Genomic DNA, 14,235 nt, shown 5'->3' on the forward strand with positions numbered 1-14,235 from the left:
TTTTCACTAAATGTCACTATTGCCCTAGCTGTTCCACTATTCATGATTCATCCTTCTCTTTCCATTGGGATCTGCCACTGGTAACTTCTTTCAGCTGCCCAATTAACATCACCGAAGCATATTAAATTGGAGGAAAGAATATTATTGGCTTTTAAATGTAACACATCAGCTCTGGTAGAGATGTGCACTAATTCAAGGAGCACGCTGTGCCTATATCGAATCACTTCATCTTTGTTCTGCATTCAGGCCACAATTTCTCTATCATGGCAATCTGTAATTTTAATTGTACTCTTTATGCCTCTTTTATATACATTTGAAACACACACACACACACACATACACACACACACACACACACAATCATTAGATACAAAATTTAAGATAGTTTAACAAAACATTTATGGTGACATAATGAAAGGCTTAGATGTTGGTGATTATTCATAGCAGTGCTTTACTTTGCAATATAAAACATCAGACGAAGAAAAACAAAATAAATGTCTTATCTATTAATAAATAATATCTTTATTTTGTTCCTCTGGTGCTGTATATACCATGAACACTAAAAATACATTGAAATATAATACCAAAACTAGTAACACAGCATCTGCCGACTTCAATTATTATTATGCATTATTTTTCTTTTAAGAGAAAAATATTTCTTATCACAATTTTGCATTATGTTTAGATAGCATTATTAGTTTATAAAAGGAAACAATCCTGTCGCAATATAATTAGTGCTCATGTATATCGGAGAATGGTGTATTTCTTAAGTCTCCATACATACTTGTCTCTATTAGTTTATTTCTTATGAGAATAATTTGCTATTCTTCAAATGCACTTTTCATAGGCATCCTCAATGGATAGCAGTAGCAGCCGGTGAAAATTTTTAATTGGCCGAACACGATAATTCCAACACTGCATTAGAGCATAGTGCATTTGTTTCGTGTAACGATAATTTTTCATGTAATGATAATTGGAAAAACATAATTGTTTTCATATTTTCAACAGTGACACTCATCATAATCAGCCCTGTATCTATAATAAATAATTATATGTTATTTTAACAGAATAAAATAAGATTTACCAAAAATATTTCACCCTCTCCAAGAACATAAACCAATAATAAAAGTTTTGTATCTCACAGAAATAACGCACGCAAGCATACAATTTATCTGTAGTGACACTTGTCATGTGCAGTGACACAAAACAAGATTCACTTGTTATGTGCAGTGACAAGTGCAAACAAATATTGGCTAGTCTAGCTGCAATTGGCCGAATGTGATAATTCCGACACTGCATTAGATCGGAGTGCATTTGTTTCATAATCTAAAGTGTTAATCAAACAATTCCAATTATTAACTATTCGGTCAATGTCGAAACATAAGCTGTAACATTTAACATGTTGTATTGCATTTATATAATGTTGTAAGCATTGTTATTATTTATAAACACAAACAAAATTTAATTTTTTTAATTTTTTTCCTTGGGGGGGGGGGTGCTGCAGTCGAAGTGCATATGTACAAGGTGCTACTGATGGATAGTGAAGTATACCTGTAGTTAGAAAACATTCTTATAATGTGCGATGTTATAGTTATACTTGGAACACACACACTTTGAGATACATTTCCATGCTTTATGTTTGTCTGTAATTGATGATTGAGTGAATCAAGTCTTTGTTGTGCCATCAAAGGCAGTGAGATTCATTTCTGTGGTATGGATGTTTCAACATATGCACTGCTCTTCATTCTCAAGAGATTCAATCTCCATTTTTGAGTCATGTAGTCACCGGTGAAGAAACGTGGATACTTTTCACTGGTGATGGAAAATATCCTACTGCCCTTGGACACTTAGCAAGAATGTTAACCACCAAAGGCAGTCGGTTTATTCACGGAAACATGCTAAACCACAGCCAAAACAAGACCTTCACCCTCAGTGAAGTTCTTGTTAAACCAAACAATCATAGCTGAAGTATACTGTGAACAACTCGGGTCGAAAGGGTGTTGTTTTTCACCATGATAATGCATGCCCTCATAGTGCAAGAATCACCTGTATCAAAATTGAGGAACTCAACTAGGAAAAACTTCTGCATCCTCCATATTCTCCTGATCGTGTACCTTCAGATTTACGACGGTGGTCTGAAAAGTTCTCGGCCTAACAATGAAAATACGAATTTATAATTTCAAAATAAATTTTATTTTTCAACATAATCTCCCTTAAGAATAATACATCTATTCCAACAATGCTCCAGCGCCATTATCCCATCCCTGTAGCAGTTCTCAGTAAGATCTGGAAAATACCCCTCTGCAACTGCAATTACCTCTTGATTCGAAGAAAAAGGCTGACCAGCGAGGAAGAGTTTTAGTTATGGGAAGAGATAGAAATCAGATGGAGCTAAATCTGGGGAATATGGTGGATTTTCCAACAATTCATAGTACACATCCCTTAATTTTCCTTTTGCCAAAACACCTTTGTGGGCAGGTGCATTGTCCTAATGAAAGATGATTTTTTTCTTCTGCAAACCGGGTCTTTTCTCACGAATTTTTTTTTTTTTTTTTTTTTTTTTTGTCTAGTCAGGTTAAAAGATTGGAATTATTGTTTTCCCCTTTTCAAGATAATTAATAAACAAAGCGCCTTTAGCATCCCAAAACACTGATGCCATGACCTTTCCTGCTGATGGAACCAACTTTGTCAGTGGACAGAAGCCAGCTAAACAACTAGCTTCTGTTCACTGTTTTCACTGCTGTTTGGATTCTGGTGTGTAATGGTGAATCCAATTCTCCTCCATTAAGCACTGTTCAGAGATTTTCATAGAGTGTATTTTTGATATGCTGTGAGCAAGCGCAGTACCCATCTTGCACAAAGCTTTTTCATTTGCAATTCTTCATGCAAAATATATCTTACATGCTCTTTTAAAATGCTTATAGTCCCAGCAATTTCATGCACTTTGACTCACTGGTCATCCAATACCATATTGTGCACTTGATCAATGATTTCTGGTGTTGTTACACTTTTTTGGACATCCTTCACATGGATTATCTTCAAGACTGGTATGGCCACATTTAAACTCAGCAGCCCATTACTTAATTGTTGAAAATGAAGGAGAAGAGTGCCCATAAACTTTTATTAACTTCAAATGAATTTCTTTTGGCATTAAATCTTCTTTTACAAAGAATTTTATAACGACACGATACTCAATTTAATCTATTTCAAGGGATACAGACAATGCTTTTGCTTCAGACAGCTGTGTAAAACAAACCACTTGATAGAATGACTTGAAATTTCACATGGATGCTTATGACAGATGTACCAACTTAGAAAAAAAAAAAATCTTGCCCATTGTGTTGCCATCTATGGTTGAGGCAGAGAACTTTTCAGACCACCCTCGTATTTTGAAGTTTGCAACATTTCATTAATGAAAAACGATACAATATATTAGAAGCACTGAAATTGAGCCTGTGCAACTTCTTTGCCTCCAAACCTCCTGGATTCTATAGAAATGACATTATTAAGCCTTCACAATGTTGCATAGGAAGAGCATTACTGGGTCAAATAGAGAATATATACTTGATTAAAATAGCATGTGATTTATCTTTTATATCTTTTCAGAACTTAATGCTAAAAATGACATTACCTGATACATAATTTCAATATAATAATATACGTAATATTTTTCCACATATTGTATATCTCCAGCTTAGAACCTGACATGTTTCCTGGTGTCCTTCTTCACATTAATATATTTTGTACTTTTTTAATGCAAACTTAATTCCTTGAATGCTTGAAAGTGAATAAACAAATACTTTACAAACCTCTCACCATCTGTTGTCTGTCTGTGTGGGGAGGGGAATATGATTAGATATTATGCTGTCTGTAAAGACAGCAACAAACTCCACCATACTCCAATTTTAAACTTTCTGTATAGACAGGTATTCTGCTCTCTCTCTCTCTCTCTGTTGTTTGAAAAGAGAGAAAGAGGAAGAGTGGAACATATAACTAAATTGCATGATGGAATGCAGCTGCACCATAGTGGCAGCATTATTTAGTAGCCTCCATGCAGTATTCTACTCAGAGGTTATAAGCTTGTAGAAATGCTTTGATTTACATCACCAAAGGGATATGGCAATCTGGCTGATATTGTACAAATTTTCCCACCATAGACAAAAAAAATACTTGTCCACATATGATGGCTAAGCATAATTCTGTTTTGGTGGCATACAGTAAAGACAGTCACAGACATCAAAGTGACAAAGATAGTTTACTTCAAATTTACTTCAATGTAAAGACTAGGAATGGTGTAATGTTCAAAATGTTCCAGATGCAGCTCAGATTAATGGTGTATAGTATCCAACAAAGGGCACTGTCTCTGGCAGAAGCAAATTCTTAGACCACAGGTGGCCAACAGCAGGCCTGCGGGCCGCATGTGGCCCGTAACGTGATTTTGTGCAGCCCGCAGCAGATTAAAAACTATATTAAATTATATATTATCAACTTAGCTATTAGTTTCGACCACAGATTTTCTGATTGATATACTAGTTATATTCATTATTTCTGATGACAGAAACAATTTATATTCTCAACACGGAATCAAAATTGCTTTAAAAAGATTACTCAATTTATAAAATCTACTGCTTCTCTGTGCGAGTTGTAGTAGTGAGAGTGGTAGATTTCTATGTGCTCTATTGTAATGCATCATTGAAAGTCACTTGCTTTGCTCTAGTTACAGTGATCAGTTTCAGAGACTCAGTTTCACAGTTAACAGTGTTATTGTTGCAGTTCGTGTCCCCTGGTCAGTTACTTCAGCTTTTGTGTACTATGAGTAAGAAACGTAAGATCTGTAAAGAAAACAGTAATTTCAGGAGAAACGGGAAAATGAATTTCTGTTTATAAACAATAACGACAACAAACCACAGTGCCTTGTGTGCTTGCAAGTATTGTCTGTGCACAAGGAATATAACCTCAAACGCCACTACATACAGCACCATGCATCTAAATACCAAGAATACGTTGGACACATACATATTAAAATTGTACGACCCGTGATGCTACCACTCATCATATATTGGCCCTCTTATAGAATGAACACGCCTGACTTCGACCATAATCAAATCATAATAAATGCCAATATAAATGGAGCAAAAAAGTATCTGTCAGCATCTCAGGCGGAAGCTAGGATGTGAAGGATGTTCACTGCTCTCTGGCACTCATCTCATAAGTGACATATGAAGTAGAAATGGCAGATTTTTTTTGTGTGAAATTTGAGTCCCAAAATAAAATTGCTTCTGTTTGCAACTGAATTACTGTCTGTCCTAGATCAGGATAAGATACCGTTTACAGCAAAAATGCACACGGTTTTTGTGCAAAAATTTGACCTATATGCAAGCACATGAGTCTAAAAGATAGATGGTCAAGGCTCTGTGAGCCTCATATTTCAAGAATGACAAAAGATAGCAAAGTCATTTGGTTCAGCTCCAAACTTATCAAACCAACTCCTCATTTTCTTCCTTGTTCTCTGGAACAGTCTTTCCATATACCTTTTCCCAATGAATATAACCTTAGATCTTCAAAAAACACATCAACAGATTCCTTTTTTTTTTCCGGGGAGGGGGGGGAGTTAGAGGTAGTTGCCAATGTTTTGGCAAAACTTTCCCAGAGAGCACTTGCAAATGCTTCAATTAGCATTTTTGCATCCACTCTGTCTCACAGGATCAAAGATGACTGGGTGATATATCTGCCCTTTGTTTTCCACATTTTGTCTTAGACTATTTGGTATATTGGTTGATCTGCTAAGACAACATGAATTGGATCTCTGAATTCTTTTGGTTCTAACAGCAGAAGGTATTGGAATTGGGTGCAAGCACATTCAAATGCAATTAAGTTTACTGTAGTGGCTATTTACAAAGATATCTCAAGCTTTGTTTTGAACTTTCTTGGCTGCTACTGTCATTTTGAATTCCACTATGGTATAGAGAAATGTTAAAACTGACTTAATGTTTTGAGTTGTAATATCTTGTATTTATATGCTCTATAACATTATTTATTGTTGCTTCACTGGTAAGGGAGGAGCTGACTGCTGAAGAATCAAATTCTGTCAATGATGAGATGATGTTCTAATCAACCTGATCTATTTCCATTTTGATATCCATAATGGATATCACTCTATATGATGACTCTCATATATGTTATCTTCTACTTCCCATTTAAACAGTGGAAGCGAGATGAAGAAATTCTCAGACTGACAGAACTGAATGCTTGGGTAGGTAAGTGGAGGAAGTTGTCACTGTCAGGGTTTAGGAGAGAGAGATTATTGTTGTCAAGCATGCCCTCAACGGCCCTTTTATGATGTTAGGTTTGTACTACCCTACAGAGTAATGTGGCAATTTAAACCATTATTAACCCCCCAACCGGCCACAACGTCTATAGACGTTCAGCTAAATCTGGATATGAAGCTCTAACACTCATTGAATAACATGGATAAGAAGTGCAATTTGGTGTCACTATTTCATCCACATCGGCCGGTAGCGAGGTTAAGAGTATACATAATAGTAACTGCAGCATGATGATCAAGGTCATCCTGGATTATACCTTTCTTTTTCTCTCTCTCTCCTTAATCACAATTCCATAAATCACATAAAGAACCTATAGCACATCAGTGCCATGTCAGGTATAAGTGATGAAAAAGAAGTAATCTGTTCACATTATTCTGAAAGAGTTGGAGGGTGTAGCTGCTGGGGAACAATTCAAATGAAAAAGGAGAAGCAGGATCAGGGTTGCATTTGGATTGAAAATTGATATTGGGCAGCTGATGCAACTGTTTGATTTACTGGCCCAACATAAAGTGCACAAATGATGATTGCTAGTTCACTGAAGTAGTGTCCATGGAATTACTCAGAGAAAAGAGACAGCTGAAATATCCTCACAGTCAAAAAAAAATAAAATAAAATAAAATAATTAAATCCTGTCCACATTAATGTATGATAGGCTTTCATCCTTTTTTTTTTTTTTTTGGTGTAGAAGGAGGGGAGATTCATTAAAACATCATTATTATTATTATACAGGCACCTCCATGGAATCCAAAGATTCAACGTGGGAAACCCAAACTATCCACACAACCTATCATACCTTTCCTTGAACTCCAACTGATAAAATTGGATGGGCAGAATCAAGGCAAAAACAAGAGACTAGTGGTGTGTTCCAAGGTTCAGTGCTGGGACCATTGTTGTTTAATTGGTACATAAATGATATAGGAAATAACCTGAAAGGAAATATTCAGTTGTTTGCTGATGATGTAAAATGAGGTAGAGTAATAGCAAGGCAATATGGAGAGGTTACAGGACGATTTGAATAGGCTGTCAGTATGGGCAAAAGATAATGGGTGTCAATTTAATGTGAAGAAAAGTAAAATAAATAAATTACAAGCTATTTTTTTCCCCAAAAAAATACCAATTTTTTATATCTGTCCAGCAGTCATCCTCTTATCCACATAACCAGTGTCATATCCATCCTCATTTGTTGTAATTTGCATAACAGAGAGACCTCCAGGGAGTCAGGGACTCATCAAGGGAGGCCGCATACTACACACCAGCTATCTTGAACTTATTCTTGAATTCATTCACACTGCTTGCACTCACAAAATCCAATGGCAATCCATTCCAATAATGTACCACCTCATGAGAGAAAAATCTAGCACTCACCCCCCCTTCTTAGCAGCATTCATTCTCAGCATCCAAGGATGCCCTCATTTCCTTTCCCCACCCTCCAAAAATTCCATCAACTGAAATTCTGTACACCCTTTCAAAAATTTGTAGGTCTCAATCATATCACCCTTCTTTCTACCATTTATAGTGTGTCTTCATAATCTGTATTCCACAGTCCTGATATAATTTTAAACACACTCCTTTGCTCTCTCTCCACAGGCCAGTTCAGAATCACAAAGGACACCAGGAGACCAGACCTGTGTACAATAGTCCAAATGAGATCTTATCAAGGCTTTGTAAAGAGGCAAAATGACATCCTTATCTTTACATGTAAACGTTCATTTCAGCATTGCAATTATCTTTTGAGTAGTATTTGCAATGTTTGCTATATGGTCCCTGAACTTCAACTTCATTTCTATTAACACTCCAAGATCCCTAGCTTCATCAGTTTCTTCTAGCGTAATCCCACCAATATAATACCACATTGGATATCTAATCACGCCGAAATGAATGACTTGACATTTACTGACATTGAACTGACATCCATTTTCCCATGCCCACAATTACAGAATATTCAAATCATTCTGCAAGTACTGCATATCAGCAGCATTCCTGATTATCCTACCTATCTTTCCATCATCAACAAATAGCTGTATGCCGCTTGTCAAATCCTTTCCAATATTATTAATGAATAACAGTGGACCAAGCACTAATCCTTGTGGTATACCACTGGTTACCTTACATCTTGCAGACTCACATCCTCTGTAGATGCCACGTTTTGATCTATCAGTCAGCCATCCTCTTATTCATGCTAATATTCTATACCCACACCCATATTCTCCAATATATGCAACAGTCTACCATACTGTATCCTGTCAAAAGCCTTAGCAGTATCCAAAAGTATCATGGTGTATCCATTATCTTTGTCTAGTTCAATGGTAACATTGTTAACTAATAATTAAGGAATTGACAGCGGACACTAGAAATATAAATTAAATAAACTTTAATATATACTTTCCGATATTTCGGCAAACATCACATTGCCATCTTCTTGGGAACTTAATACAAAGACAAGTGCATGCAAGTACTACATAACAGCAAATGAGAACCGAAGCTAGGAAGCTACCGTTTTCCTAAAGTCCTGATGGTGCCCCCTGCTGGGCTATATTGGTAGTTCTTGGCCTTTGGGCTGAAGTTCTTCTGATAAATGTTTCCCAAATTTGGGGCAGTCTCATGCATCCAAATTTGTTGAGGTTTGGCATGTTCCTAAGGGCTGAGGCTGATTCCATGAATAGTCTTTCATATTTGAACTTGCTGCAGTGTATTACTGTGGCTTTCTTCCATCTTATTCTGTGGCGAGTATCCAGAGCGTGGTCTGCAAGCCCAAAGTGGCTGTACTGGTGAAATCGGATGTAATCCTTGTGTTCTGAGATTCTGATATTTGCTGTCTTGCCTGTTTGGCCAAAGTAGGACAATTTACAGCTGCAAGGGACCTGGCATAGAAAGCCTGGTATACAAAGACCAACCACTTCCTTTAGACCAGGTAGGGCTAGGGGAAGTGGTTGGTCTTTAGTGGAGTGGATAAGGGATACTAATTTTCTATATGGTCTGTAACAAATGGTCAAGTCATATTTTTTTAAGATTTTGTTGATTTTTTCCGAGGTGCCTCGGATGTAGGGAATGGTGATGGATTTAGAGTAATCTTTTTTGTGAAGGGGGGGGGGGGGGAAGGTGGGTTGTGGATAACTGGTTTAAGTATTTTTTTTAATTCTTTTTTTTTTGGGGGAGGGGGGTAGCCATTGGCTGAGAAAGTGTCACGGATATGATTTAGTTCAGTGGTTAGGGCTTGATCATTTGAACAAATTATTTTTGCCCTGTTGAATAGTGTCTTAATAACTCCATATTGTTGTGAAGGGGGGGGGGGGTGATGGGATTGTTGGCAAATGTATCTGCCTGTATGGGTGAGTTTTCTATAAACTGAGAAAACCAAGGTTCCATCAGGTTGGCAGGTGACTAGTGTGTCTAGGAAGGGGAGGTTATTGTTTTCCTCTTTTTCCAGGGTGAACTTGATTCTAGGGTGTTGGTTGTTAAAGTGTGTTAGGAAGAAGAGGAGTGAATCCAGGCCATGTGGCCAAATAGCGAACACATCATCAACGTAGCGAAGCCATATGGTAGGTTTTTGTGGGGCTGAGTTTAAGGCTTTCTCTTCAAAAGTCTCCATAAAAAGTTGGCCAATGGTGGGAAAAGTGGTGAACCCATGGCTGTTCCCTCTATCTGTTTGTAGAATTTTTCCTGCCAAACGAAATAGCCTGAGTTCATTGTAAACTGAAATAGGGCTGAGATATCAGGAGGAAATTTAGCTTGGATTAGCGCTACGGTTTCTTTGAGGGGGACATTCGTGAATAAGGAGGAGATATCAAAACTGACCATTGTGTCATTATGTTGGAGTGTAAGGTTTTCTATACTGGCTTTGAAGTGGACTGAATTTTTTATGTGTGATGGTGTATTGCCAGTATAGTGTGAGAGCGCTTTGGCTAAATGCTTGGCTAGTTTGTAAGTGGGGAAATCAATGACATCCACTATGGGAGGTAATGGCACATTTTCTTTATGTATTTTTGGGAGCCCATATATGCGGGGGGGGGGGGGGGGGTCCAGACTAAAATGGTAAAATGCTTTATGCATTATGTCAAATGCCTTTGCATAATCCAGCAGAATCGTCATGTAGTCATTTCCCTCATGCCATCTGCATTTAGTAGAGTTATTCTTTCTTTTGCTTGCAGCATACTGATAGAATTCTCGGGGGTTGTCTTCAGCGTAGTCACTTCCGTTATCCAACTCAGCTGTTACTCCCTTATAAAAAGTTAGTAAATTACTAAGGCATGAGTGCTTTCATAAAACTATGTTGCCCCTCATATAGTATCATGATTTTATCCACCCATTCTTGAATTCTCTTTTTGACTGACCAATTTTTTCAGCACTTTTACCCCTATGCCAGAGATACTGATTGGTCTCTAGTTTGTTACTGCAATCTTATAACCTCCCTTATGCAAGGGAATTATTTTGTCCTCTTTCAGGGGACATAAGAAGAGCCTAGTCACAGGCATTTCCAATTTCCTTGCACATTCTCACAAAACCCTAGCTGATATCCCATCTAATCTCACAGCTGTAGCTACATTGAAATTATGCAATATCCTAAGAACAGTTCCAATTCATCCATCTCCGTTTCTATATCAGTGTCTGTCACATATGTTACAGCAGCAACCTCACTTTGATGATGTACTCTTGTAAACTGGTCACTCAATAACTCAACTATTTTATTTACTTCTGTCACCTTGACCATCATCAGTCACTAATTCCTACCTGAATAACCCTCCTTACCTTAGGTATACAATTTAATATTGCTTCCCAAACTTCTAGATGTCAGGGCTCCCTTTGGAAAAATTTAAATATTTCAGTCCCCCCCCCCCCACGAAAAAAAATCGTAATATAGATATATATGATTTTAATATTTATTGTATTTATATTCAATACAAAACATACACAGCGAATATTGCAAAAATTAAATGCAAATATTACATTTCTAGAATCTTACATACACATTTGACATGGCACATTATCTCATATTTTTATATAGATATATTGTTATTGTACATTTGCAGTACAAGCACATGAAACATAAAATGATTAGTAATAAAGAAAGAATTAAAAACATAAAAGAAGTTTAATAACAATTTAATGTGATGGATGTGTTTCCATACTGCTACACAAAAAGTCAATATCAGGTGAAATATTTGAAACTGAAATTCTGAGATTTCTGCTTTGAAATATAACTTATATGAATAAGCATATATTTACTAATATTCATTAAGTGCCGAAATATAAGGAAGCAAAATTTGTGAACCAGCATCAATGTGTGATTTTTTTTCATTAAAATATAAAAAATAATGAAAAAAAAAATAAATAATAAAAATTAAATATGTTTCTTTTAAGATAAAAAAATCTATTTAGTCTTAAAACATTTTGAATTTTTCATTATTTCACGGACCCCCTCAACAAAACCTACGGCTCCCAAGGGGGCCGCAGCCCACAGTTTGGGAAGCGCTGCTCTAAATGACCCTTAACTATCTCCCATGCACTACTAACATCTTTGACTGTAGTGTTTTATGCCATGGCAGCTTCAAGCTTCCTCCTAAGCTTGTCATAATCACCTGCCTTGTAGTTCCACATATACCCTTTCTTGCCAGAATATTCCTCATGTTTAACAATCTCCCAAGACTGCATGGTCACTTTCCAATCGGAGGCAATGTGTCAACCTTAGTTATGGATAGCTCTTCTGATCCTAAGACTAGGCCAAATACTCTGACATCCTTATATATAATATATATATAATATAAAGCAAAATGATTATCTATTTTGCTTCATTTCTCATAAACTATATGAAAATTTCAGGCAAACTCAAATTCCATTTTACAGACTGTAATTTATTTACTTTTTTTTCTTAATAACTATTGAAAGATAGTAATCTGTTGTTCTTTGTTATCCTATTGCTATTTGAGGTGGCAGATATAATATTTTTATTAACATAAAAACAGTTTGTGACTTGAAATATGGGTCTCACATATGTAGATGGGTATGTGAAATGTATTACCAAAATTCCTTGTGAAAGCAAGGAATGTAAATGATTTCAAGGTTCAATATGATACACATGCTAGTTAAGTAAGCCTGCCACATTGTCTGCTGACATGCAGAATTGCTGTAATAATAACTTTTCCTTAAAATCAGTCATTAGAAAAGTTCCTTGAAGAAGAGGACAGATACATTTCACTAGACATCACAACTAAATGCTACGAAGCTACTTGGTTCAATGAAGATAAGCAGGGTATTGTATATGGAGGTTTTATATTATACATTAATGTGGAAAAGCTAAGAATTACATAATCCAGAAACCTCGTTCTACAGACCAAACATGAAATTCTTTCAAGGTGCTTTGCATATCAGATAATGAAATTCTTCTACTATATAAAGACTCAATCCACAACCAGCATCATGACATAATGACACTGAAACCCACTGCATTAATGAGGGAGAATCTTTTGGTAGAAGAAAAGATATGCCATTCTCCTAGCCAATCAGCCTGACAGAGCATTTTGGATATAAGCTGTGAGAAGTTCCTATTTATTTATTATTTTGCAGTTTCAGTTTCACTGGCAATACTCACTGCATATTTTACTAGATATAAAACCTTGGCTGTATTATCAAAAAATGATGAAACTTCATAATTATTTCTTGGCAAATTCTTTATATCATCTTTGTAATTACTTTTTTTTTAAAAGTTTCTTTCTATTACAAATATTTAAAATGGTTTCTCTTCAGTTGTTTTTAACAGTCTTATCAATGTTAAAATTGCCATGTCAAGCTGCAGACAACTTTGCTTGTATAACGAAAAGTAATCATTTCTGATATTTTCAAGTGTAGCCAGTGTCAACAGATAGGAATCGCCTGAATGATAACAGGTAGCATATAGGGTATCCATAAATGGGAATCTTATTAGCATCCCAGTATAGCCATTCTTTTCAGTGCATACCATGTAACTCTAAACATTTATTTTATGGATCAAAGTTATTCGAAATATTAAAAAAAAAAAAAAAAAAAAAAAAAAAAAAAGCTTAACCAAATATCGCTGTTATTAAAACTCCATAAGTATATTAAAATATAACGAGCAAATACTAAAAAAAAAAGTTCCTATAAGTGAGATTTTCTTTTTACTCTCAGTATTAATGGATGTTCACATGACTTAATCACTTTACCGCGAAATCCAGCAATGCGGAGGACTGTTTACAAACTGTAAAACCAATTTAAATGACGTTATCAAAGTGATCCTCTGCAAATTTATGTACTCTTAGAATACTTCATTTTATCATTTGACAACAAAAAGGAAGTTACTTCAGTTTCTCCAAATGTCATTTTGGTAAAAAAATAATCGTTAATCGCATAATATAACAAATCTGAAATATCATATATATCAAAATAAAGTGCCACAGAGCAGCAAAACAACTTAGATGTATTCAATGATGATAAGACTTACCAAACGTCCAGAAACGATAACTCCAAACATTGCCATTCTCAGCAATTTTGATAGCTAACAATACTTTATTTGTACATGTTCAGAAAACGAAACGATATTTTATTTTACTTTTAATGTTTATAATACATAATATCTCCGGGGAGATTAACAAAAACACACGCTACCAACACGGGAGTACACAAACCAATATTCAACAAAACTGGACGCCAGTATCGAGCGAGACCGTACGGTTAAACCAAAATATTCTGATTATTTCATAAATTAACAGGTTGGTAACTAAAATTGAATAGGTACGTAGGAAGGGGGGGGGGTTACTACTTTAAAGAGAGAGAGAGAGAGGAAGCGAATATAAAAAAAAAAAGTGCATTGAAATGAAGGAAACTAAATAGACAATAACAGCAGTATATTTATATAGGCAAAGTGGATACTAGATCCAACATTATTTCAAAGCCGAAT

At 35.8% G+C, this 14,235-nt stretch overlaps 1 protein-coding gene across 2 annotated transcripts in view; it reads right to left on the reverse strand.

The window, feature by feature from the left end:
- The window catches only part of LOC150095589 (protein OPI10 homolog), an 89,562-nt gene extending 75,587 nt beyond the window's left edge, over positions 1-13,975 (reverse strand). For both annotated transcript variants that reach the window (XM_090409853.1, XM_090409852.1), the window contains exon 1: positions 13,780-13,975. In XM_090409853.1, coding sequence (XP_090265979.1) covers positions 13,780-13,815 — 36 coding nt within the window. In that variant the 5' untranslated portion in view covers positions 13,816-13,975. The remainder of the gene's footprint in view (positions 1-13,779) is intronic.
- Positions 13,976-14,235: the final 260 nt, after the last annotated feature.

This window comes from Typopeltis vanoorti, chromosome 20 (assembly GCF_054136105.1).
Source record: "Typopeltis vanoorti isolate ZY-2024b chromosome 20, IOZ_Tvanoo_1.0, whole genome shotgun sequence".
Lineage (NCBI taxonomy): Eukaryota > Metazoa > Arthropoda > Arachnida > Uropygi > Thelyphonidae > Typopeltis > Typopeltis vanoorti.